Source organism: Vulpes lagopus, chromosome 9, assembly GCF_018345385.1.
Source record: "Vulpes lagopus strain Blue_001 chromosome 9, ASM1834538v1, whole genome shotgun sequence".
Taxonomy (NCBI): Eukaryota; Metazoa; Chordata; class Mammalia; order Carnivora; family Canidae; genus Vulpes; species Vulpes lagopus.
The window spans coordinates 30,748,183-30,774,425 of record NC_054832.1 but is presented as its reverse complement, the minus strand read 5'-3'; the positions used below and the strand labels follow the sequence as shown (position 1 = coordinate 30,774,425).

General features: G+C 38.2%; 1 protein-coding gene and 1 long non-coding RNA gene across 2 annotated transcripts in view; one reads left to right on the top strand and one right to left on the bottom strand.

The window, feature by feature from the left end:
- Positions 1–1,531: 1,531 nt before the first annotated feature.
- Positions 1,532–13,737, bottom strand: ABRA (actin binding Rho activating protein). The gene is made up of 2 exons (XM_041769187.1): positions 13,033–13,737; positions 1,532–3,509 (listed from the first exon to the last, which is right to left on the bottom strand). Exons 1-2 carry the CDS (start codon positions 13,695–13,697, stop codon positions 3,032–3,034), a joined length of 1,143 nt encoding a protein of 380 aa, XP_041625121.1. The 5' UTR covers positions 13,698–13,737; the 3' UTR covers positions 1,532–3,031.
- LOC121498865 overlaps positions 3,283–26,243 on the top strand; it is a 48,378-nt gene continuing 25,417 nt past the window's right edge. The window contains exon 1 of the long non-coding RNA XR_005989932.1: positions 3,283–3,602. This is a non-coding gene — a long non-coding RNA (uncharacterized LOC121498865). The remainder of the gene's footprint in view (positions 3,603–26,243) is intronic.

The window sequence follows — 26,243 nt, the reverse complement described above, 5'->3', positions numbered from 1 at the left end:
TAAAAATAACTCCTTAGGGATTTTCCTTTTTTTTCTTTAGAGCTGCATCCATTGTGTGGTTGTACCATACTTTGTTCATCCATGTTCCCATATGTATTGTTTTTCCAGTATTTTACAATTTAATGCACAGTGCATTATGCATATATATTTTCATACTAAGTTTTATCTTCAAGGAATATTTTAGGAGTGGAATTTCTTGGTCAAAACTAAATTCAATGTAATTTTGTTAAATACTGACATGCCCCCCCAAATCTGAGCACCCAATGTCATCAGATAATCCTTGTTGGGATGATAGTGAACCATAGTTCTCTGAAAATCTCTAGCCTGAAAGATTGGTCATATAATGCATTTATAAACTAAATAATTCAACAGACATTAACTGTGTCCTTACTGTGTACTAAGAAATGTTGTAGGTACTGGGGTTGAAAAGTAACATTCTAGGAATCCTAAGGGAGCATCTTCACTAAGAGGCCACGTTAGCATGAGCCAGATGGTCTTCTGCTCCTCTTATCCCTGAACAGGGTGACTTAATAAGTACTGCAATCCTTCCCTGCACACAAGTTCCCATGGACTCAAAATTTTGGTTTATACAGAATTAGCCCCACTTTATGTGAGAACCACCACCTGATAGACCTGTTGGTAGTATCAAAAAAAGAAGTAACACGAGTTTGAGAAGTTCAAAGTGGAAGGCAAAGAGCATAGATGCAGCCCCACCTTGCGTGGGAAGAGAAAACTCGAACACAGAACTTCCTTCCTGTTGCGGGCGGGTGGGCAGAATGGTAAGAAGGTGAACTGGGGAATCAGGAAGTCATAAAACTTCATTATAAAAGTTGAAAGGCATCAAACATTTAGTGGTCCAGACAGAAGGGGTTTTTCAAAAGTACATTTCAACTGCCCCAAAATTCTTTAAACATCTTACTGAAAGTTTGGAAAAGAAAAATTCTGAAGATTTGGAAACCAAGTGTATACTGCTTATAATTGGGCATTTAAAATTACTATTGGTGAAATGCTATTGATGGTGTATATTTATTTCATGTGTAATTTTCATATATTATTTTGACAACTATATGAGGACTTTTGCCATCTGAGTTCTACTTATCTACTTATCTACTTATCTTTTTTTTTGTATCAACTATAGATTTTTTTTTGTTGTTTTCAACTATAGATTTTCTTATCGTGGAGTTTTTAGGATAAAATTCTGTCACAAAGCAGGCATTTTCCTTTAAGGGAACTAGCTTTCTGACTTCCCCTTACTCAGAGAAGTGTTAATGTAGGCTCTCTGAGAAGATTTTCTAACTCCATCCTCAAATTCCAACAAATTGAAATTTGGAATAATCTGCATCAGTACTTGCATAAACTGTTATTGCCCAGAGTTGAATATGAGGAAATTTTTTTGAAGCCTTGGTTTAAATATTCCACCAATACCAAGCAACCCAACTTGCACTCTATAATTTTGTTGAATTAGAAACACAAGAAAGTGGCATTGTGGAATATAACATTAAAATAGTAATATATAAACAAGAACAGAAAATATAGAAAATATCTTTTATTCTTGTGCATGACCTTGAATGTTTACATAGGTTTCACTATGATAGAAGTGTACATCTTATATGAAATTCTATTTAGAAATATTGGTCATTAACTTGTAATTTAACAAATCTATTATGGAAACAAAAATGTACATCCTTCTTTAAGAAGATATTGGAACTTTCAGTTTGAAAGAGAATCATACATGAAAACAAAGATAATTCCTATAATAATTTAATCTATACCTTATATTAAATCTAACAACTAACAATTATGAGTGTCTACTATCTTGAGGTGTTATAATTTGACATTAGTTTCTGTAACATGAAAGTACTATATTATGCGCTTTCAGTGAATTCAGTAATTATTACCACACTTTTTATCCGGTTTGTTTTTAGCATTTTGTAAGACACATTAAATCCGAGAAAAAATAACAAGTAACTGATAAATGCCCACTAAACTTCTCTGTCATCATATTAAACAGCTTTTTTCACTTTGGCAAAATGAATATTGCCATTTTATGACTTTCAGATATTTCATAAAGTTTGTTAGAGCATTAAGAAAATTAAAATAGCTCAAATCTGTTTCTAACTTACCAATGATTCTATCAGATTCTTCTACACTGAATATTCTACTTCATTGTAGAACTTTCTGTATTCCTGCTTCATTGTATATTGACATAAATGTAAGCAGCATGGCACATTAAGGTTTTGAGAAAAAATAAACTTCTCCAAGAAGTCCTAGAAAGACAGATCATTCTGAATCTCTCACCTGTGCTTTACTTTCACAGTGAAGGTAGAAAGGTAAACATACTGCCTTCTCTTTTAGCTTTAAAACACCAGCAATGTTCGTTTTTATGTAGTTTGTGAAAATCATACAAAAGGATGATTAACTCCTATTGGAAATTTTTTAAATTCCCAGCTCACTGAGAAATTTCAGCAATTTCAACATCTTACTTACTTTTTATTTATGTGTTTATTTTATGTGATGCTTTGATAGAAATAATAGTATAAAGTCAAGCTTCTTAGAAAATGTTTAGTTTTACCAAACTTAACAGTATCCTTTCCCTCAAAATGACGCGTCTTAATATATTCTGCTAATGTTTACCTAGAGTTAGCATTTTCTTAGATTTAGTAATTGTTTATTTAAAGATCTATAATAATTTCTGCAATTAATAGCCAAATATTTTTGCCTAAAGGTTAAGTAGAATTTCGAATATTTATGCTATTAATTTTTATTTATTTATGATAGTCACAGAGAGAGAGAGGCAGAGACATGCTATTACTGTATACTAATAACATTCGACATGCCTTCTGATATGCTGTGTGAGTGCTTCCTCAAAATCTTCAAACTTCCTCGGAAATAGAGTGCCAGAAAGTCATTTATGTAAAAACTGTTTAATATTTACTAACTTATTACAGAGCAGTTTGTGTTTTAATTTTTACTACATTAGTGTTTAGCATTAAGACAACAGTGGGTCAAGTCAGGTGTTCTTGTTGAAGGTTCACTGGAGTAGAGTAATCACAACATGGTCATCTCGGCCTTGCCATAACATCTCTCCTTCGAAGTCAACCAGTCCATGCTTCCTGGCCCGCATGAGAATGCCCACTACTTTATCTGAAATACGAACATATCTGTCAAAGAGATCTCCAAAAGTGACCTGGATCTTGCCATCTCGCCTTTGGTGGGCCATTGTACGGATGATGAAGCACAGGTCCATGATCTCTCTGTAGATGTGCTCCTCGGCTCGCTTGGCCCTTTCTGCGGTTCTGGTTCCCTCCTTGGGACGGCCATAGCCTTCATCTCCTTTGTGCAGGCGGGTGGACATGGCCAGCTGATAATCGAATTCTTCACTGAAAGGATTGAGCTTCTGGGATTGTATGTGTTCATCGGCCCATTGTTGCCATCTCCCTTTCAGGTCATCCACTTGGCTATATTTCCGCTGGGCCTTGCAGCTGAGTTTCTCTGTAAATCTATTCGCCCTAAAAGGGAAAGAGGGTGAAGAATCAAGATACTGATATTTAACATCCAAGTGTTTCTTTCTCTTTGTACTGCCTGCATGTAGGCAACTTAATGTAAGTCTATTTTTTTTCATTATTAACAAAATATAATCACAACATAATTCGAAATGAAAGAAGAAAAAGTATAACCGTCACACCATTCTTTATTTTTATTTGAGGATAGTTGACAACTACATTGTTCTGATTTTGGTACACCATAAAAATATATTAAACTCTACTTCAAGAAAAAAGCTTCTTTACACAAATATTATGTAATATGTATGTCTTAAAGTTGCAAGCTGATAACATTTTAGAATTGGAGTCATATAAATGCATTAAGGAAACTATTTTGTATGGGACTTCAGAAACCAGTTATTTCGAAAAAATAAGACTTATTATACTAGCACATATACATTGCACATTATTCACTTATGAATACGTGGATATGTGTAAACCATATGTGGATTTTGAATGAGAGCATATTTATACTAGTATCAATGATGTGCCTCAAATTTTGGAGTATCAAGTTGTATAGATGGAAGATGATTGCTAGCAATAATAACATTTATTGAATACTTTGTGCTGGTATTCTTCTAAATGCTTTTCATTAATATTTCTATAACCATTCTATGAGATAGGTGCAACTATTCTCACTTCCCAGATGAGGAAGCTGAGGTCAGGGTGGTTAAGTAACTTGCCTAAAGTCACAAACCTGTTAAATGATAGTTGTGGAATTTGAACCAGGCCTGTGTGTAACTACTGTGAAATAATGTCCTAAACCAGGGGCAAAGGTAGTTTTAAACACCAGCTGTCTGAGGCTTAAGTCAATACTCTTCCCACTGTGCAGTGATGTCTGTCACTCATCATGCAGGTACAGTGTCCAATAAGTAGGTGAATTGTGTTTCAAATGTGTGTGTGTGTGTGTGTCCTTGCAATTTGGACTGCATTAAAAAAAAAAAACCGCCTTGAACAATGTGGACCAGAAGTATCATGAAGGTACAGGCCTAATTTTAAAATCAGTAAAATTTATCTTTAAAAGATTTATCTGTCTTTTCTATATAGTTCCAATCTCCTCGACTCTTTTTCTCGGGTCTCTTTGCCTTCACAAGTAAAATATAATTCTTGGATTATCTAAAAGTCACAGATTTGTATTCCTCATTGTTACAAGTGACCCATCCTTCCTCTCCCCAATACCAAGTGGCCTCATGTCTGGAAGCACTGAGATTGGAGATACCCTCACTTCAGTTCACATGAGCAGCAGGCCTGAGCTAAGTAGCCCTGCTATCCAAACTCTCACAATTTTTATTCAAAACCCAGTTACAGGTCAGATGTGGGTATTCTTCACTATCCAGTCTCACTTCCTTCCTGAAATCTGGTTAGCCGATGCAGGAAACTCACAGACATGGATGGGGAGACACATATACTCATATTAGCATTTTCAAAAGAGGAATAACAGCCACTAGATGGCAGACTTTCACTAATTCCCATGTTTTGTGTGTTCAAAACTGCTTGCTTTCAGTTTCATTATTACAAGAGAGCTCAAACTAGATATAGTTTAAACACTGATACATAGAACACTGATACATATAGCACTTCTCTTCTTTGTAGCCACATAAACAAAAATATATGGCCAAGTTAAGTGGGAAAAGGCCATAAGAAACTGTATGCACAGTTACTGCAATTTTTAAATCACATATATATGGAAAAGTGCTAGGAATTTCACCACACTGAAACGGGTTGGATTTCTCTCAGCCCTGCTGGTGCTCACTATCCCCTGCCTCTCCAGAGGCTGTCCCTGTTCAGCTTCCCAGATATAGGCTGTTTGATCTCATTATCAGACGATAGCAAACACCTTTTCCCCTTAGAACCATGCATAGTCTTGAAGAGCAAACTCAAGGCCATCCTAGCATAACCCAAAGCTCATACCAGATTTGAAGCAGGGACATCCTGCAAGAGAAGAGATTTGAAACATCTCAGAAGAAAGTGAAAAGAATAGTATAGTTTGTTGACTCATACTTGTATCTCCCAAGTGTCAATTGCAGTTCTGTCCTATATTATAAACTGTAATACAGTTGTCCACAATTATTCACAGTTTCACTTACCTGTGGGCAACCATATTCAGGAAGTAAATGATCATCCTTCTAATGAGTCATCAGAAGGTCATTACAAGAGTAGCCTAATGCCATTATCACGGTGCCTACATCATTCACCTCACTTCATTTCATCATGTAGGCATTTTTTTTTTCTTTTCTTTTCTTTTTAAAGAGAGAAAGAGCACACACAAACAGGTAGGGGCAGAGGGAGAGGAAGAGAGAGAATACCAAGTAGGTTCCATGCCCAGTGTGGAGATTGACATGGGGCTCATTCTCACAACCCTGAGATCATGACTGGGGACAAAATCAAAAGTCAGACACTTACCTCACTGAGCCACTCAGGTGCCCCTCCTCATGGAGGTTTTTTATCATCTCACATCATTCCAAGAAGAAGAGTGAGTATAGAACAATAAGATATTTTGACGGAGAGAGACCACATTCGTATACTTTTATTATAGCACAATGTTATAATAATTCTATTATTTTTGTGGTTAATTTCTTACTGTGCCTAATTTCTAAATTAAGTTTTTTCATAGATACATATATTAGGAAAAAGCATAATATATATAGGGTTTTTGTATTTCCTGCAGTTTTAAGCATTCACTGAAGCTCTTAGCACCCACAGATAAGGGGTGGGAGGCTACTGTCAATTTTCCCTTTAAGGAGCCCCTACGCATGTTGGCATACTTTCCATCTTTTATCAAAGTATTTATGACACTTAGCCTGTGTCAAACTGTTTAAGGTACTTATTGGATAGTCAATAATTTTTTTAAAAAAGTAAATAGACATTAAAAGACATTCTTGAAAATAATCAGCAATGCAAATGTGAATATATGGTAAAATTCTATTTTTAATAAATTAATTTTTTATTGGTGTTCAATTTACCAACATACAGAATAGCACCCAGTGCTCATCCCGTCAAGTGTCCCCCTCAGTGCCCATCACCCATTCACCACCACCCCCCGCCCTCCTCTCCTTCCACCACCCCTAGTTCATTTCCCAGAGTTAGGAGTCTTTATGTTCTGTCTCCCTTTCTGATATTTCCCACACATTTCTTCTCCCTTCCCTTATATTCCCTTTCACTACTATTTATATTCCCCAAATGAATGAGAACATACACTGTCCTTCTCCGATTGACTTACTTCACTCAGCATAATATCCTCCAGTTCCATCCACGTTGAAGCAAATGGTGGGTATTTGTCATTTCTAATGGCTGAGTAATATTCCATTGTATACATAAACCACATCTTCTTAACCATTCATCTTTCGATGAACAATATGGTAAAATTCTAACCATATAAAATGCATACACATTTAGGATGAAGAAATCGGTGGCATGTTCATGATTGAAAACAATTGTCATTATCCAGATGACAGTTGAATTTTTTCATTTTTTAAAAATTATCTTTTCAAAAAAAATAAAAATAAAAATTATCTTTTCTATTGATACCATATATTTTTTTTAATTTTATTTATTTATGATAGTCACAGAGAGAGAGAGAGAGGCAGAGACATAGGCAGAGGGAGAAGCAGGCTCCATGCACCAGGAGCCTGATGTGGGATTCGATCCCGGGTCTCCAGGATCGTGCCCTAGGCCAAAGGCCCCTGCGCCACCCAGGGATCCCCAATACCATATTGATTTTATAATTTAAAGCAAAAAAAAATAGGAAAATATTCAAATCAGCCTCCAAAGGAAACTTATTTAAACTGCATGTTATATGGCTCTCTGATTCCCTGATGTAGGGTTTTTTTCTCTCTAATTTGCATTAGGAACTTAGAGTCCCTGAGTTTTGAAACTCTATGTCATTAGGGAAAGGGCTGAGGTTGGCGAGACAATAAATCTCTGAGGAAGTGAAGGATTTATCTTCTAAAAAAGCACCTCCTAAATCTTAATGTCCATTTGTTATATCGTCAAATTAAAATTCCCAGTAATAGTAGAGAAGAAAAGCAAAGGAATGGGTCTAATAAGCAAGAATTAGAACATAGGTTATAAAAAATGAAGTACCAGGAGGAAATACACCTTAATGAGTATTTGTCTCTATCTTATAAATGTTCTGTATTGTTTTTATATTTCTGATTTCTAAAAAGTCTGAAAGTTAATGTTTAAATCACGATTAGAAAATCTTATACCTTGAATATCTTCTTGGTCAATGAACATAAGAAACGATATATCAGTTTATCCTGTTTTTTTTTTATCTTCAAGTAAAAATGTGAATAATAGCTTAGATTGAGATTTAGAAAAACAATCTAGCTTAAATTCGTAGAAAGCAAAGCCAAAGACTGGCATCACATCCATATTTTAGGATGGTAATATTTCATCTAAATCTGTCTTCTTAGTAAACAGAATTTCTTGTGGTGAATCAAATATTTCCCTTGTCCAATTATGTACAAAGTCACTAATTCTACCAAACATTGCAAGTGTTCTAATTGGAAAGTGTATATTCATTCATTGAGATAAATTCTGAAATTTATTTTTGGTCATCTTTTTAAAAAGATTTTATTTATTTATTTATTCATAAGAGGCACAGAGACATAGGCAGGGGGAGAAGCAGGCTCCCTGTGGAGAGCCTGATGTGGAACTCGATCCCAGGACCCAGGTGCCACCCAGGTGCCCCTTTTTTTGTCATCTTTAAAAATGGCATCAGTTTGAGTGTTGCTTTCTCATGTGAATATGGGCTTTTCAGCAATGTATTGAGCATATAGGAACTAATTGTATCACAGTTTTATCATTTTGGAGTAATAATTATGTGGATAAATTGTTAAAATTAATAAACCCAACAGGAAATAAAAGCTCTGAAAGGTATATTTCAAACTTAACCAAGTTCACTGGCACTGGAAAAGCTCTGGTAGATGGCCTTCACCTGCATCACCAAACAATGCTTCAAAATGTCATGGGGCCCAGAGGTGAAATTTTCTGGTCTAAGTCTTAGATCTGCATGAAGAAAGCAGAAATCCGCTTTTGTGGCCCCACCCCGTAGACTCTCCTGTGGACGGAGTATTTCTCCTCCACCTGGGAACGTCTCTCTGTCAGTAGAGCAAATAATTTCTGCCACCCTTTCCAACTTCCCAGGGAGGTGCTGGGGAGAATTTGCTCATCTGTGCATTGGTTTGCTTTCTCCTCTCCACAGGAAGGATAACCAATTTGACTAATTGGAAGCATGCCATTCAGAGGGTCACATTTATCTCTGCCTGTTATAAATCAGGTTTGAGAGCCAGGCCTGTGACTCTGCTTGCAGATTGGTCACTGTCCTCAGAGTCCATAGAAAGGGTCCCACACTCTTTTTTTTTTTTTTTTTCCAACAGAAACCAGTTTAATGACGATACGCTGCTCTGGGGTAGGCCTACCATCCACACTGGCCAGAAAGCCTAGTGGGGAATGCAGAAGGGAGGAAAGTGCATCGTGTTCCTAATGGGAGTAAAATGGACACAGCGGGCGGGCCAGGAGCCTGAGGCCAGTGTCCGCAAGGCTCACAGTGCTGCCTCTGCAAGGGCAAGGCGGGCCAGCCTCATGATGACACCTGCCAGGTCAGCAGCCTTGTCCAGCTTGATGTAGGTGTCTGTGCGGATGTGGTGGAGGCTGAGCCAGTCAGGTAGCAACTCAGAGAGGAGCCGTATGTGCTTCTCCATCTCTCCGGGGTTCATGGCTGCAGGGTAGCTGCCCACCATCCTGCTGCAGGCCATCTCCACGGTGAGTGCAGGCTTACGCTCGGACACAAAGATGCTGCGCAGCACGCGGGCCAGCTCGGGCAGCCGCTGCAGCCGTTGCAGCCGTTGCTCCTGCTCTGGGTGTCGGGTCATCTGCGCCAGCTGCTTCTGTGCCTCCTTGCAGCGGATCCTCTCTAGAAGGTCCTGGGACACCCCCTTCAGGGTCGTGTCAAATAGAATTGGGGTCAAATAGCAAAAAGCCATACTTTGGCCTCCATTTCTAGCAAAGTCCTTCAATACAGTTGTACTCAGACCTTACACTTTGGGTGTTACTAGATTCTGTTAATGAAGCTGACACTTTGATCTCCATTTTGGTTTTTTGAGTCTGTTTTCTACTGAGAGAATCGGCCTAGCATAGTGGTTAAGAACTCTGTCATCAGCCTTCCCGACTTCATCACTTACTAACTCTACGACTTGGATACATTTCTTAATGTCCCTGTGAGTCAATTCCCTTCTCTCTAAAATAGAATTCTTATTCTCAGCTATTATTATTTTTGCGGAATATAACTTGGAGGAGAGGATGAATAGATGAATGGCACTTTAATATTATACCATTAATGTACAGGTGAAGGATGCAGTTTCTTTTGTCTAAAGAAGCTGGAGCGAACAAGTCATGTAGCTATACAATCAAAACACTCAATATTTTTAAAATAAAGCATAAAATAAAACCAATTTCATAGTAAAACCTAGTTAGCAAAACTCTGTTAGTAAAGAATATCTCTACTTTTTAGCAAACCTAACTTGTTTGATTTTGTTATCCATGGAAATTCTTAACCACCAAAAAAACTTTCTTTTTACTTAAACATTCATGATACATAATTTTCTCCCTATTGGTAGATATGGGTAAAGAATAAAAATAAATGAACAAATCCTCCTTTCATATAGGCTTACTCAATAATGCCATGCTCATTTCTCAAGCAGTACTTGAGAGTCTCATCAGGCTTCTGCTGAAGCTTCCTGCGCACAGCTAGGATTACCACTGACATTAAGAGATGCTGTTCCTGCACATGACATTCTGGTACCTTGTGTACTCTATGACCAAGAAATGAACCAAAGAAGGAAAGAAGAGATTTAATCCCACCCCTGCACCCCAACCCTGAGGTTCAGTCTCCTAGCAGCCTGTAGGGTTGGGATCACCAGGAATGGCCCCTTGCATTATAATGCCTAGAGCTTATTAAGGAGCTCCTCTGGGTCCATTGCTTTGCATAATTAATATCAAAATAACTCTGTGGGTTACATCTATTTTTTAGATGAGGACAAAGACATAATTTGCCAAAGTAACCATGATTCAAACCTAACTGTCTCTCATTCAAAGCTTATGCACCCCTCCATCACACTAAGAAGGTGCCCACATACATGCCTGATTTTAGGAACCTGAGAAGGGTCCTGTATGTGCGCCCTCACTTCCAGCTGAAACAGTTGAGAGTGTGGCGAAGAGAGTGAAATCAAGAGCAACATTGCCTGGTTCAAATCCCATAGGCTTTACAATCTTATACAAATTTCCTACTATATCTTTGTCTTATGTCCCCATCTGTCAAATGTGGATATTAATTATACCTACCCATGACAATACTGTGAGGATTAAATGAATAAATATATGAATAAACATTGACCCCAGCTGTCCCCTTCCTACCTCTAGCCAATCCAAAGTACGCTGACAGATCTTCACTGTGACATCCTCAATCTTTATTCTGCTGGGTTCTATTCTTCCATTTCTAGCAAACACACACCCGCACACACATGCACACCCAAAATCCACAAGGCCTGACTTGGTTCCATATTTCCTGGTAGGATAATTATTTCTGATGATGAATTTCTGTATTAATATAAGTAGAGCACAAATCCAAATTTCTCAACACATCTTCAAAGCACTGCAGGGAGAGGTAGCACCAAGTCTGATTTCTAAACATTGCATTTGGAGACAGGCACATCTCAGCTTTGTCACTAACTTACTGGGTAAACTTGCCCTCGGAGCTTTAGTGCCCTCATCCCTAAAATGGGATAATAATACCTGCTTCATAGGATCATGAGAGTTAAAAGGACAGAACATGTAAAATGCCCATGGCAAGCACTAAATGCATGAAGGTTGTTATAATTATCTACATTTACCGTTTCAGTTTTCTTGAAAGCATGGGATGTCATAGTTCTAATTCTTTCAAAACACCCTTAAAGTCACAAACTGTGACATCTTTTTGTCAAATTGGGTCCTCAGTTTTGTTCTTTACTTTGTTTCATAAAGTTTAAAAACATACCTATACATCTAATATTCCCAAAGGGAGTCAGTTTGTAAGCATTCATCATATCAGAGACTTTTCACATATTTTGATAGTCTATGGTCATGGAGTGAAATAGCCTGACTTTCTGTTATGTGGAGGTGGAGTCATTGTCTTAAAGTATGTACTTTTTTGTCTGAATAAGTGTATCAATTTGACTCAGTGTTTGCGTGTGTGTGTGTGTGTGTGTGTGTGTGTGTGTGTGTGTGTGTGTAGGTGTATGTATCTGACATCTAAAAGTTTTAGGGTTGTGGTATTTTAATGACTTAGCTTTAATAGCATCTCTGTCTTTGTTTAACAACAGAACAAACTCTTTCTGAAAGTGTGAAAAATTGCCAAATAATAGACTCTATACGAATAATAATAGGTTTTATACATGGAGCATATGTGGCAGGTAGTGTGCTAAATTCTTGGAAGCCTTAATCTCAGTTACTTCTCCCAATACAACAGAATTCATCCCAAAAGGTCACTGCTGCTATCATTTTACAAAGGAGGAAATGGGCTTAGAAAAATAACCTCCGTGATGGGGGGGGGGAGAGAACATTTAATAACTCTCTTAGCCACTTTCAAGTATGTAATACAGTATTATCAACTATTGTTGGGGCAGAGCTGAAATTTGAACTTGGGTCTAACATCAGAGGCTACTCTCAAATTGGATAGCAGCCTCCCGCCTGTTTACAGGGTCATAGAGACGTGTGTCCCACATGCACTATGTGGGTAGATGTGTCTCCTGATAATACTATGGACTGATTTGAGACAAGGGAAACGTTTGCCCAGTCCTAGTCTACTAGCACTAGTCTCCACTTCTTTTTGACCCCAGCTGTCCCCTTCCTACCTCTAGCTAATCCAAAGTACGCTGACAGAAGATCTTCACTGTGATATCTAGTCTTATTTTTCTAAGCCCATTTCCTCCTTTGTAAAATGATAGCAACAGTAACCTTTTGGGATAAATTCTGTTGTACTGGGAGAAGTAATTGAGATTAAGGCTTCCAAGAATTTAGCACACTACCTGCCATATATGCTCCATGTATAAAAGCTATTATTATTCATATAGAGTGCATCATATGTGCATCCTAGTCTGCACTTTTTCTGCAGAGAAATAAGCCAATTTGTTACTCATCACGAAATTTATTTTAAAAATGTACCCAACACAGAGATCCTTCTATGGGGGCTTCACCTTTGTTGAGGCTAAAACTTGAGTGTTTGGTTCAAAACATTAAAGAAACAAAAGAGTTCAGGCCCTTGACCCAGAAGTCCATGTCTAGCTCGGCACTGCTCCTTTAGCTCAGGAGCATGACTTCCCTACAGGACCTTGCAGCCTGCCCAATGTTTAAGATTTTCACTCTACCATTGGTAACATTTCCCTGCCCCAGGCCCCACGGCTGGTTGGGGCTCAAAGGCAGTATAAGGAGCTGGAGGGGGGTATTCACTTACTGGGAAGGCAAGGGGCGTTTGATTCTGGTGGCGACCACCTGCTCTCCATCCTGCTCGGGCCTCTCCTCAGTCTCCCCTCCGTAGCCACTGTCCTCTGTGTCTATGCTGTCACTCCTCCACTTGGGCTCATCCTGTTCCATCTCTTTCCAGCCTTTGGTCAGCTCAGATACCAGGTTGGCACATTTTCTCCTCCGTGTCGGGGAGCCATGGCTGTGGAGCATTCTGTCAATGTCATTTTCTGGCTGCCCAGCTCCAAGCATGTCGCCATCCTCGTATCTATGGCTCAGATGGCTCACATCACCTCCTCTCTCATAAGCTTTGCTGACAACTGTCTTGGTCACCTCTTTCCTTTTGATATGAGAGACTTCAGTGGCTTCCTCAGAGCTTTGTTCATCTCCATGGCCCTCTGGCTTTTGGGAGGGAGACTTCAGGGTGCTCTGAGCTTTCTGCTGGGGTGTGGGGTAGATCACTGGCTTCGGAGCTTGCGGTGGGTCTTGGGATCCTCCCGGCTGCCAACCTGCAGGCTCTTGGGCCTGCCTGGTGCTGTTCTCATTTGCCCACTGCTGCCAACCTCGGGCCAAGTTGATAACCAGGGTGGCTGTGCGTACCTTCCGGAGGGCACGCTTGGCTGGGCCCTCTTCTCTTGCCTTTTCTTCCGGAGCCATGTCTTCTCCTCTCTGCTGGGAGCCTGGGAGTATGGACCATGGAGTGCCGAGATTTAAATAGAAGCAGAGTGTGTGTGTGTGTGTGTGTGTGTGTGTGTGTGGTGGGGGCAGAGTTTGGTGATAGTGGAAACTATGTTAAACATTTCTTGCCAAGACGTGGTGCCTTCCCCGATGGTGTGCTTTTTTTAAACCCTGACGTCTCCAGTTTCATCACAGCAGAGGGACATCTCTGCTGGGAAAGGACAGTGATATGCACTCCCTTTCTTCTCAAGTGCCAGAGTGGAAACTACTAGATTTGATCATGTGCTCAGCCTTATGTTCTTCGTGACCTTAAAATATGGTCCTACCATTTATAGCACAAAATATGTGCACAAATTGTGCTAGGAATATTATAGGCTTGTTCTCATTTAAATCTCAATATAGTTCTTAATTAGTCCCATTTTATAGCAGAGTACAATGAAATCTAACTTCCTACGGCTAATAATATCTGCAATTCAAACTCACATCTGTCTGATTCAAAACTTGTGCTTTTTATTCTAGTTATCAAAGACCCTGAAGTCCCTTTTTCTTTTTTCTTCACCCCTGTTCGATACCTCCTTAGAATCACCTCCTCCAACCTTCATTTTCCAGATGGAAAAACTGAGGCCCAAATAAGGAGTAGACGAAGGCCAGGTTTTTCAGTACCAATCTTGAATCGTATAGACAGGTCATATTGATAGAAAGATGAAGATCAAAATTTTGGTCCAGTTTTAAATCTTTAAATTAAGACCTACACACATGTTGAATTTCATAGATTATTACTAAGATCTTTTCAAATATTTTGAAAAAATATTTTGGTTTTTGTTTTTTTGTTTTTTTTGGTTTTTGTTTTTTTAAAATTTATGTGCATTTAAAGACAAAATGAGTAAATGCTATTAGAAGTAATCCTCACCTGACCTTTTGTTTTTAATTACACATCCTTCTTTCACCAGCCTTTAGGTAGATGCAGAAAAAGCCATTCATTCAATTTTCAGAACAAAGGTTGAAATATAGTTTTTAAAAAGGACTGGCTAGATAGGTTATTTGGAGAGAAAATGAACCATATATGAAGAGTGCTAACCAAATAAAAATGCTCAGGACTCAGCACTGAATAATTTCTTAAAGTAAGACAAAGATATTTTTTTTCACACAACAGTTCTTTTTTTTATAAATTTATTTTTTATTGGTGTTCAATTTGCCAACATATAGAATAACACCCAGTGCTCATCCCCTCAAGTGCCCCCTCAGTGCCCGTCACCCAGTCACCCCCACCCCCCACCCGCTTCCCGTTCCACCACCCCTAGTTCGTTTCCCAGAGTTACGAGTCTCTCATGTTCTGTCTCCCTTTCTGATATTTCCCACTCATTTTTTCTCCTTTCCCCTTTATTCCCTTTCGCGATTTTTTATATTCCCCAAATGAATGAGACCATATAATGTTTGTCCTTCTCTGATTGACTTATTTCACTCAGCATAATACCCTCCAGTGCCATCCACGTTGAAGCCAATGGTGGGTATTTGTCATTTCTAATGGCTGAGTTATATTCCATTGTATACATAAACCACATCTTCTTTATCCATTCATCTTTCGATGGACACTGAGGCTCCTTCCACAGTTTGGCTATTGTGGACATTGCTGCTAGAAACATCGGGGTGCAGGTGTCCCGGCGTTTCATTGCATCTGTATCTTTGGGGTAAATCCCCAGCATTGCAATTGCTGGGTCGTAGGGCAGATCTATTTTTAACTCTTTGAGGAACCTCCACAAGTTTTCCAGAGTGGCTACACCAGTTCACATTCCCACCAACAGTGCAGGAGGGTTCCCCTTTCTCCACTTCCTCTCCAACATTTATGGTTTCCTGTCTTGTAAATTTTCCCCATTCTCACTAGTGTGAGGTGGTATCTCATTGTGGTTTTGATTTGTATTTCCCTGATGGCCAGTGATGTGGAGCATTTTCTCATGTGCTTGTTGGCCATGTCTGTGCCTTCCTCTGTGAGATTTCTGTTCATGTCTTTTGCCCATTTCATGATTGGATTGTTTGTTTCTTTGCTGTTGAGTTTAATAAGTTCTTTATAGATCTTGGAAACTAGCCCTTTATCTGATAGGTCATTTGCAAATATCTTCTCCCATTCTGTAGGTTGTCTTTGAGTTTTGTTGACTGTATCTTTTGCTGTGCAAAAGCTTCTTATCTTGATGAAGTCCCAATAGTTCATTTTTGCTTTTGTTTCTCTCGCCTTTATGGATGTATCTTGCAAGAAGTTACTGTGGCCGAGTTCAAAAAGGGTGTTGCCTGTGTTCTTCTCTAGGACTTTTGATGGAATCTTGTCTCACATTTAGATCTTTCATCCATTTTGAGTTTATCTTTGTGTATGGTGCAAGAGAGTGGTCTAGTTTCATTCTTCTGCATATGGATGTCTAATTTTCCCTGCACCATTTATTGAAGAGACTGACTTTTTTCTAGTGGATAGTCTTTCCTCCTTTGTCGAATATTAGTTGACCATAAAGTTGAGGGTCCACTTCTGGATTCTCTATTCTGTTCCATTGATTTCTGTGTCTGTTTCTGTCACACAAAAGTTCTATAGAGTTTAGAACTGTATCCCTTCCTCTAAACAATATTTATTTTATTTTGTTTATTTATTCATGAGAAACACACACACACACAGAGGCAGAGGGAGAAGTAGGCTCCTCACCGGGAGCCTGATGCAGGACTCTATCCCAGGACCCCAGGATCACCACCTGAGCCAAAGGGAGACAGACGCTCAACCACTGAGCCACCCAGGTGCCCCACCTCTAATCAATATTGATTGAGAGCTACTAAGAGCTTCAAAAAAATGGCATGAAAGCTCAGTTAATTCTGATGAGGAGACAAATTCATTTAAAAAAATATGTTGATGTCAATTTTTCATCATGTAGGTCATTTACCTCTTAGATTAAGGCAGTTTTGGAGATGATTTAATGCTCTATCTAAAATTTGTCAGATGTGTACTCAAGAGTTCAACAGCATCTGATAATGTTAACTGAAACAAAATCTGTCTTAAGGGGAAATTGGATCGCCAGGAAAGAAAACTATTACAAATAAAGATTTAAATCTGAGTATGAAGTTTCTGACATACTTTCTTAAGAATGTAGATATACTGCAGACTGTTTGGTTCCTCTTAGATTCCCTTCATCCCACATGGAATGCCTTGGAAGGAATGGGGTTCTTTAGCAGTGCCCATGAGCTTAGCCCAGGATCAAACTAATTTTCAATCATTCAAGGGATTTTTCTGCCTTCCTGTGCACACCTGCTCCACATTCAATTCTGAAAGAGGGAGATGAAGTGAAGACAGCAAGTTATTATTGGTGTTTCAATATTAACAGCATTGCAGTCACTGCCTGGGGCTCGGGGCTGTCAGCAGATGGTCCTGGCAAAAAAACTCGGGCAGCTTCTAACAGAATCTGGTCATTCCTTCTGACATTTCACTTCCATGGCAACTGTGGTTCCTCATTCCTGCTTCTCCAGAAGAGAGTTTAAAATTTGTTTCCTCTTTATGTCTCCTTCAGGCATTCCTTCTCTAAACCAAGATCTATATGTATTTTATTATTTATTTATGATAGTCATACAGAGAGAGAGAGAGAGAGAGAGAGAGAGAGAGAGAGAGATTGGGGCAGAGACACAGGCAGAGGGAGAAGCAGGCTCCATGCACCAGGAGCCCGATGTGGGATTCGATCCCGGGTCTCCAGGATCGCGCCCTGGGCCAAAGGCAGGCGCCAAACCGCTGCGCCACCCAGGGATCCCCTATATGTATTTTAAAAGAAGTGTTCTATCTTCTTTCTCAACCTCTATCTGGATTCTTAAGAGTTCAGTATTCTTCTGTTTTAATAGAAGATGGAAAAGCAATGAAAATGGAGTCTCAAAGATAAAGATAGAGGGAAATAGTTTACAACATGAGTTTCTTATGAAAACATGATATTAGAAATTGTAGGTGAGGGTGCAAAGCTGATTAATGAAGTAATTACCACCTATGAAATTTGTCATGAGTGTGAAAGTGTGTTGAAAAAATATTAGTTTTTACTTGATTGATATAGGCAATACTTGGGAGGAGGGGAGGGGGTTGTATCTATAGAATTCTTTGCGTAATGCACTGAGAAGTCGAGTAGGACCAATATTCGTCATCACTCTTCCTAAAAATACTTCAGGAATCTCTGTGTGTGTGTGTGTCATGAATAAACAAATAAAATATTTTTAAAAAATAAAAATAAATTTTTAAAAAAGGGCAGCCCGGGTGGCTCAGCAGTTTAGCGCCGCCTTCAGCCCAGGTTGTGATCCTGGAGACCCGGGATTGAATCCCACGTAGGGCTCCCTGCATGGAGCCTGCTTCTCCCTCTGCCTGTGTCTCTGACTCTCTCTCTTTCTCTATGTGTCTCTCATGAGTAAATAGATAAAATCTTTTTAAAATTTTTTTAAAAATTAAAAAACAATACTTCAGAAATCTACATTTTCTCAAAGCTCATATGAAGCAATTATTCTATTGATCCTTTCTACATAAACTAATAATTCTTTTACTAGCTCAGTTTCACAAGTGGGAATAAAAATACTTTAATAAAGAACGAAAAGAATTTCTGATTTCAATTGAATTTACTCAGTGCTCATGGAGTGTACACAGTGGGTGAAGCATGATGGTAGGCAACATGAGACAGGGTAGAAAACTGATCAAAACAGAACTTACTTTCAAGGTTTTCTCAGTCTAGCCAGGAGAAGACACACATAACTGTTTTGATAGTTTGGGGAGAGCTACGATAGAAATACAAATAAAGCTTAATAGGATCCTTGAGCACAGCATGTCTGATTTTATTGGAAGGACTTCACAAAAATTTGGTGATCCTTTCTCTGGCTTTTCAAAGATAAAGAGAACCTTAGCAGGTGGAAAAAGGGTACTCTGATCTGTAGAAACAACATGAACAAAGTTACTGAGGAATAAGATACATGGTACACTTAGAGACCTTCTAATGGTCTGGAGTAGATATCACAAACTCAAATGCCTGCAGGTTATGGGTCACTCAAATGTGTGAGGTGAATTGGATTGGGGGTACAACATGGGGTGGTGAGGACTATGGGCAACTGATGAAGTAATGTTTCAAGAAACATAAGAAGTGTGGATTTTTGCAAAAACTCTCCCAATTCTTTAAATGGTGACAGTTAATACACATACACACACAACACACATTCACACACAGTAGTTCTGGGTGAACCAACATGGTATAGCATGTCTTTGGAAGAGATTGCTTGTGGGCACAAGTTTAGGAACTTTATAGAAGAACATACAGTATCTATGGGGTAAGGATAAAGGGCTAGAGAGCAGTAGGACAGGCCTTTGAAGAAGTGAGTTGGAGCTACATTGTAAACAATATTTTGCTCAGGAATTGGTGTTTTGTCATAAGCAACTTATTGTATCAGTGTGGCATTTTAAACGCAATGCAATCTCAAATTTGCATTACCAAATAATCAGATCTAGAGCTGGTAAAGTGAGGTTTAGATTGAAAAAGATAAAATTAGGGTAGGGAGACTGTTTACAGGAGTTACTAAAATAATCTTGAAAAGAACCAAATGAGGATCTGAAAGATTTGAGAGCCACTGAGGGGGACTATCAAAAGAACATAGGGACCAACTAGTCATGTGGATAATGGGTGTCAAGGATGACCCAGAGATTTCAATTTAAATGATGGGTGTGAGGAAGTGACATTAGCTAGGAAAAAAAAAAACAGGAAAAGAGGAGGATTTGTAGTAAGAAGGGAAAGCTTCCATCTTGAAGTGAGGAAGCCCCAGGGAATGCCTGTGGAGATGTTATGAGTAACCAGGAAAATGGACTCTGCGGTCAAGCATACCCAGTGAAAATCTGGGTCTGCTGGTTAGCAGGGTGACCTAGGCCATGTTATTTAATTTCTCTATGATTCAATTGCTCCATCTGTAATATGAATATTATCAGAGCATCTACCTCATAGGGTCACAGTGAGGATTAAATGAGTTAACACATGGGAAGTGCTTAAGACCATGCCTGGCACGTGTAATTCCTGTTACATGGCTATTGCTATTCATACCTTGATATTGAGTCATGGTGTTAGAAATTTAAAGCTCCTTAAATAATTCTGTTTGATGAAGGATAGGATTAATACTGCACGCATGGCAGGAGTGAGTCGTCAGATGGGAAGGTCAAGTGGGGTCATTTGTAGGGACTGGAGGCTGTAAGGGAAAGCTTATTTATAGTGTTTTATTTTAAGGTAATTTATAGGCTTATAAAAGGTTTCCCTCAGCATGATGAGGGTCAGATGAGGTCTCAGTTATTTAGTAATGATAACTCCGTTGAATACAGACTCTTTCCTGGAATCTACTAGAATATAGTGCCCAGTGGTTTACAATCACTGAGAATCACATCAGAATCTTAAATCACATTGGGATCACCTGTGGGGCTTACAAACTACATATGGTAAAGTGCTAGACCTAGAGACAGGTTTTGGATAGAGTCCTGACACTACCTTAATCTAACATACCATCACGGTTGAGAACATGGTTCTAGATCCTACTGTGCTGTGGGTCCAACAGAGACTCAACATGTAGGTTTTAAGAGCATAGTGACCAGTACCCCAGATACTGGGTTCAAGCAGATTGGTTTTGCATTCTGGATCTTCTTTCAAAACTCTGTACCCATGCAGAGTTCATTAATTTCTCTGAGACTCAATTGCCTTGTCTGAAAATGGCAATCATAATTTTTCCTGTGTCATTATCATGTTTTTGTAGGTGAGGTCTGTAGGACAGCCTACTTCTCACTACACTGTATAAGGACACCACATGGAAGCTATTCATATTATTGTTACTTAGACTGTTCTCAAGAATAATGAATAATGATGCCATCTTGTAAATAAATAACCTAGATTTATAGATTGCATTTCAAATTTCAGTATGAGTAATGAGCATTAACTTTTACATTATAGACAATAGCAGTTTACATATATTCCCAGAAACTAAGGAAAATTTCAGAAAACAAATATCACAAAACCTATTACCAAACTGTAGTCACATTAACTTAATTTAGCAAACAAACACAAATGATTATTACATCTATTTAAATATGAACAATGTTGGTATTTATTTCACCTTAAAAAATATAATCTCTTGACCCCACATATATCCCATTCCTCCACTCCCCTTAACAGTAAAACTCCTTGGAAGAATTGTGTTTATTGCCTGCCTCCAACTCTGTCTCTTGTTTTCTCTTGAACCCAATCCAAACAGGTCTTACATTTGCAATTTATTAAAACTACCCTTGTACTGCCACCAATAACTTCCATATTGTGCAATCTAATAGTTAGTTATTAGTTTTAAATATACTTGTCCTAACTGCAATATTTGACACATTAGAACAGTCACTCCTTCAAATGCTTTCTTCACTTGACCTCTGGAAAAAAATTCTCTAGGTTTTCCTCCTACATTATGGCTGTTCCCTCTTAATTTCCTTCGCTGGTACTTGCCCGCCCCCCAATTTCCCCGCCACCCCCACCCCACTCTGCCCCTAGCTTCTTAACATTGGACTGTGCAAAGCTGGGCCCTCTTCACTGCTCAAATTATCCTTACTTCCTTGGTGATCTCAAAGTTTTGAATGCCATCTTCATGATGACAATTCCCAAACATCAGTGCCCGGCCTGGCCTTATACTTCAGGCATGTATACTCAGCAACCTGGTAGTCATATCTACTAGATGTCTGCCTAATGGTTAGCTCAATCCTAATGTGTACAAAACTGAATATTCAGTATTTCCAATGTGAGCTTTCCACAGTATTCCTCTTTTCAGCTCAAAAATTAATTTTGGTCTACCAGTTGCTCAGGCCAAGAAACCTGAAGTTATCTTTGGCTCTTTTTCTTTTCTCATATTCCACAACCAGTCCACTAGTATATTCTATTGGATTTACCTTGAAAAGTATCCAGAATTTGGCCACTTCTCACCATCTTTACTAATGAAGTAAATAGAGAGGTCAATAGGCAGGGTCAGATTGTGGAGACACTTTAAAGCCCTAATAAAAAATGTAGGTTTTATTCTAATATTATAAGGTTTTGGCCTGCAGAATGGCATGATTAAAATTTTATAACAAATTTACTTTGGTGGTGGTATGAAGGATAGATTCAAGGATGGTATGTGGGCAAGAATAGAGACTCAGGAAATTTTTTTCTTTTATCCAAAGGAAGTTCCCTACCACAAGAACAGGATGTAGGAGTGGGGGGATGGGTCTGTGGCCTCTTTCCTACCCCATTTCAGCCCTTCTAACTCAGAAATTTCAGTTAGTCTTGCTAATTCCAAATTAGGCAGACCTGTATTGTTTCCACCATTAGAAATGGGTGAGTGGAGAGGTGACCCCTACCTGCTCAATCTGGTTACTGTGGTAACTGTGCCAAACTCTAGCCAATGGGCAGCTCTCCCACTCTCTTCCACCAACTGTTTCCCCTCCCCCTTCCCTGGGAACTTGATTCATAAATCTGAACTGGGGATTTCTGGCTCAAGGCCATGAGCAAGGGCAGAGGCTATAGGAGAGCAGTAGCATAGGTTAGAGTTGATTGAAAAATACTCCAAGATGGCAACAGTAAATTTGGGCAGGAGGAAATAAATACTACAGGTGAAATGAAGAGGTACAATTGATATAAATTGGTAACAATGAGATATTAGTTGTGAAAGAAATGAAGACATTTAGATAAACATGGGCATTCTGGCTTGGGTTTCTACATAGATGTTTTCATTCACTAAGAATGAAAATACAGGGGGCATAAGCTTGGGGATTGGACAAACATTAAATTAAATTTTGGTCACATTAGAGATACCTGCAGGACATTATTCAGAAGGCAGGGATTGCAGCTCAGGAGAAAGATCTGGACTCATACAAATTAGGGCATCATTTTGGATCATGGAGACTAAGCTGTGCCAGGTCACAGAGCTAACAAGAGTTATAACAGGATCAAATCCAGGTCCTCTGACTTAAGAGTCAGGGCTATTAATGACTATGCTCTAATGCAAATTATTTTCCCCCTTGAAGGACAGGACTTCACAATCTCATGACACCACCCTCTAAACAAGCTTCTTAAGGAGGCCTAAATATAGTTTCTTAGCCCTGACTTTCTATGTGATCCTGCAAAATTTTCCTTTCCTTAATAGCCAAGTGTCTTTATATGACCTGATGGAGGTGTTAGCTAACTCTATGGTGATAACAATTTTGCATTAAAAAGTATACCAAACCAATGTGTTGTACATCTTAAACTTACACAGTATTATATGTCAATTATATTTCAGTAAAAAAGAAAAAAAGTACATTTAAAAAGTGGTCTATGCTCCTTAATCTATGACCTTTTGTTCACATCTCAACTTATTCAACTCACAATTCTGGTTTCTGTCCACAAACTCAGTTTATTCAGGGTCACAGATGAATTCCTCATTACCAATCAAAGGGAGAGTTTTGATTCTCACTTATTTAAACTTCCTATAGAGCATTGATAATCTTATATACATCCTCTTCTCTCTTTCTCTCTCTCTCTCTGTGTGTGTGTGAGACTGTGCGGATAAATATGTATATGTGTTGAGGGAAAGAGAGAGATAGTCATGACAGAAAGAGAAAGTTTTGAAAACCAGAAGGAAATAGGTAATCATAATTATACCACACACCCACAGCTCATCTATAGACATGCATTTTTCATACAATCTACTCCCAATCCTGAAACTTTGTGCTAGAAAGTTTCAGGGAAGAGCTGTCATTTTGAGGAAAAGAAAATATTTGAGATAGCCTATTGAACATGGCTTTGTATGCCAGGCTCCCCCCTCCCCTGGTAGTCATCTAAAACCAACAGGTAAAAAACCAAAAAACAAAAAACTGTCAAACTCTGTCTCCAGTTAAATAGAACACAGATAATTTGCAAACTCTGATATATGTGTAATGACTGCTAAAATAGCTGAGATTGGTTAGAATCCACCTAACAGGAAGTGAAGACAGATACTTAGAAGATAGGTTGCCAAAGGATTTTGTGAAAACACATTTTCTGAAAAGAAAGGCTTTCCCTCTAGGAAAAAAGCTGCATGACTTGTTTGCTATAGAAAGGGGAAAATCTGGTATCAGAAATAGCAATAAAAATCCTTCCGAACTTCAACTTTGAAAAGCAATGGATTTAAAGAGGCAGAGGTAATAAGGTTGCATAGAGAATTGCATGGATGCACCATACTTATAGGAAACAGTCCATCTCTGTGGTAGCAACAGAGATTTGAACACTGAGAAGCTATCCTGGTATCTCCTCCCTCTCCACAGCAGCTTTCTAAAATGCCTAGTCCAGAAAACTTCAACTCATTAATGAAAAAAAGTTTTAAATAGGCACAATATTAACCTAGACACACTGTAAGAGAAAATGTGGAGAAGTACAGTAAACCTATCAAAAAAGAAGATTTATGAGTAAAAAGTTGCCACAAAAAAAGTGAAAAATGTGAACATTTAGCCATAATTTAAAGATAAAGAAATCTCTGTGAAGAAAAAGGGAGGCTATAAAGCATATCGAAAAATTCATAGGTGAGGTGGAAAGACACTAATGAAAGAAAAGTCTTGAAAAAGATGCTAGAGGTAGAAAAATGGGAGTTGAAGACATAAATCTATTTTTATTTACAAAGACTATGAATGTGTACTTGGAAAACACAAGAATCAACTAAAAATAGTTTTAAATGAATAAGAATTCAATGGGGTGGTGTGGTAGATAATTATTGTGGAGAAATAAACATCATTCATATATTTAAGAAAATCATTTGGAAAGTATAATGAAAGAAATTAGCCATTTATAATAACAATAAAGATAAAATATCTATAAATTAACTTACTAATGAATATGCAAAAACTATGTACCATAAAGCACTCCTGAAAGGCACAAAATACAACTGAATAAAGAAAAGATAAAACCATAATTGGGTATGTCATTTTTGCTAACAGGCCAAGTGTCCGTCAATAGATGAATGGATAAAGAAGATGTGGATGGGATATTACTCAGCCATAAAAAAGGAATGAAATCTTGTCATTTGCAAGGACAAGGATAGAGCTAGAGAGTATTATGCTCAGCAAAACAGGTCAGAGAAAGACAAGTACCATGATTTCACTCATATGAGGAACTTAAGAAACAAAACAAATGAGCAAGGAGAAAAAGAGAGAGAGAAAGTGGCAAATCAAGAAACAGATTCTTAACTATAGAGAACAAGCTGGAGATGAGTTAGCTAGGTGATGGGGATTAAGGAGTGCATTTGCTATGATGAACACAGGTGATATAAGAAGTACTGAATATTGTACATCGAAAACCAATATTATACTGTATGTTAAGTAACTGGAATTTAAATAAAACTTAAAAAATAAAATATAAAAAATATTCATAATCTTAGATGGGAAAATTTTACATAATTTCTCTCTATGGGAAATTTAACCCTATTCCAATAATTTAATCTTTGTCTTTCCTTACAATGAGACAAACGTTCTACAGATCATATGAAAATTAAACAATCAAGGACTGGGGTGCCTGGGTGGTGCAGTCAGTTGAAGTGTCCAACTCTTGGTTTCAGCTTAGATTGTGATCTCAGGGTCATTAGATCAAGCTTCATGTTGGGCTCCATGCTTGGGCAGAGTTTGCTTAAGTCTCTCTCTTTCCTTCCCTCTCCCTTTCTCTCTCAAAAATAAACATTAAAAAAAATAGGAAAACTTCAATTATTAAACAATATTGTATTGATATACGAACTGACAAACAGAACCACTGGAGCAGGATAGAAAACAAACCCAACTACATACAAGAAATTAATACATGATAGAGGTGTTAGATCAGTAGGGAGAAAATAGATTATTCAAAAGATGGTGATGGAAAAGCAAGGAGGCATTTGGGGAAAAAGTTGGATACATCTTTCACAATGTGCACCTGAATATATTCTAAATAAATCAAAGATGAAATGTAAAAAAATGAAACCATACTAGAAGAAAATGAGAACATTCTTTTATAAATTTGTGGTGAAGATAGTCTTTTGAAATAGCACTCAAAATCCAGAGGCTATAAAGAAAAATATCAATAAATGTTACTACATTAAAAATTATGCATGGAAAAAATATAAAGAAAAGGGAAACAACTACAGATAAAGTGAAAAGATAACGTACAGGAAGAAATATTTGTGGACTCTTAAAACAGAATAACCTCCCTAGTACATAAAAAACACATAGAAATCAATGAGAAAAAGGCCAACTTCCCAGTAGCAAATTGGGCAAAAATATGAATAAAGAGTTAATTGGAAAAGAAGTGCAAATGGCTCCTAAACACACCCTTATTCATAAGACATGAAAAAAAATTTTAATTACATGAGATTATCACTTCTCTGCCCATTGCAACGGCCAGGACACTTACAAATAAAGTTTATGTCACACTTGTTGGTCTCATGTGGGAAACAAGCACTCTGCTTCACCAATATCAGGACGTAATCATCAGTAAAAGTCCCATGGAGGGCGGTTGGCAATAT

What these genes read in the sequence shown, in the direction of transcription:
- ABRA (XM_041769187.1), bottom strand. Translation starts at nt 13,697, where the DNA reads ATGGCTCCGGAAGAAAAGGCAAGAGAAGAGGGCCCAGCCAAGCGTGCC. An exon ending in AAACGCCCCTTGCCTTCCCA is followed by an intron (nt 3,510 to 13,032) that starts GTAAGTGAATAC and finishes TTTCCCTTTTAG; the next exon opens with GGCGAATAGATTTACAGAGA.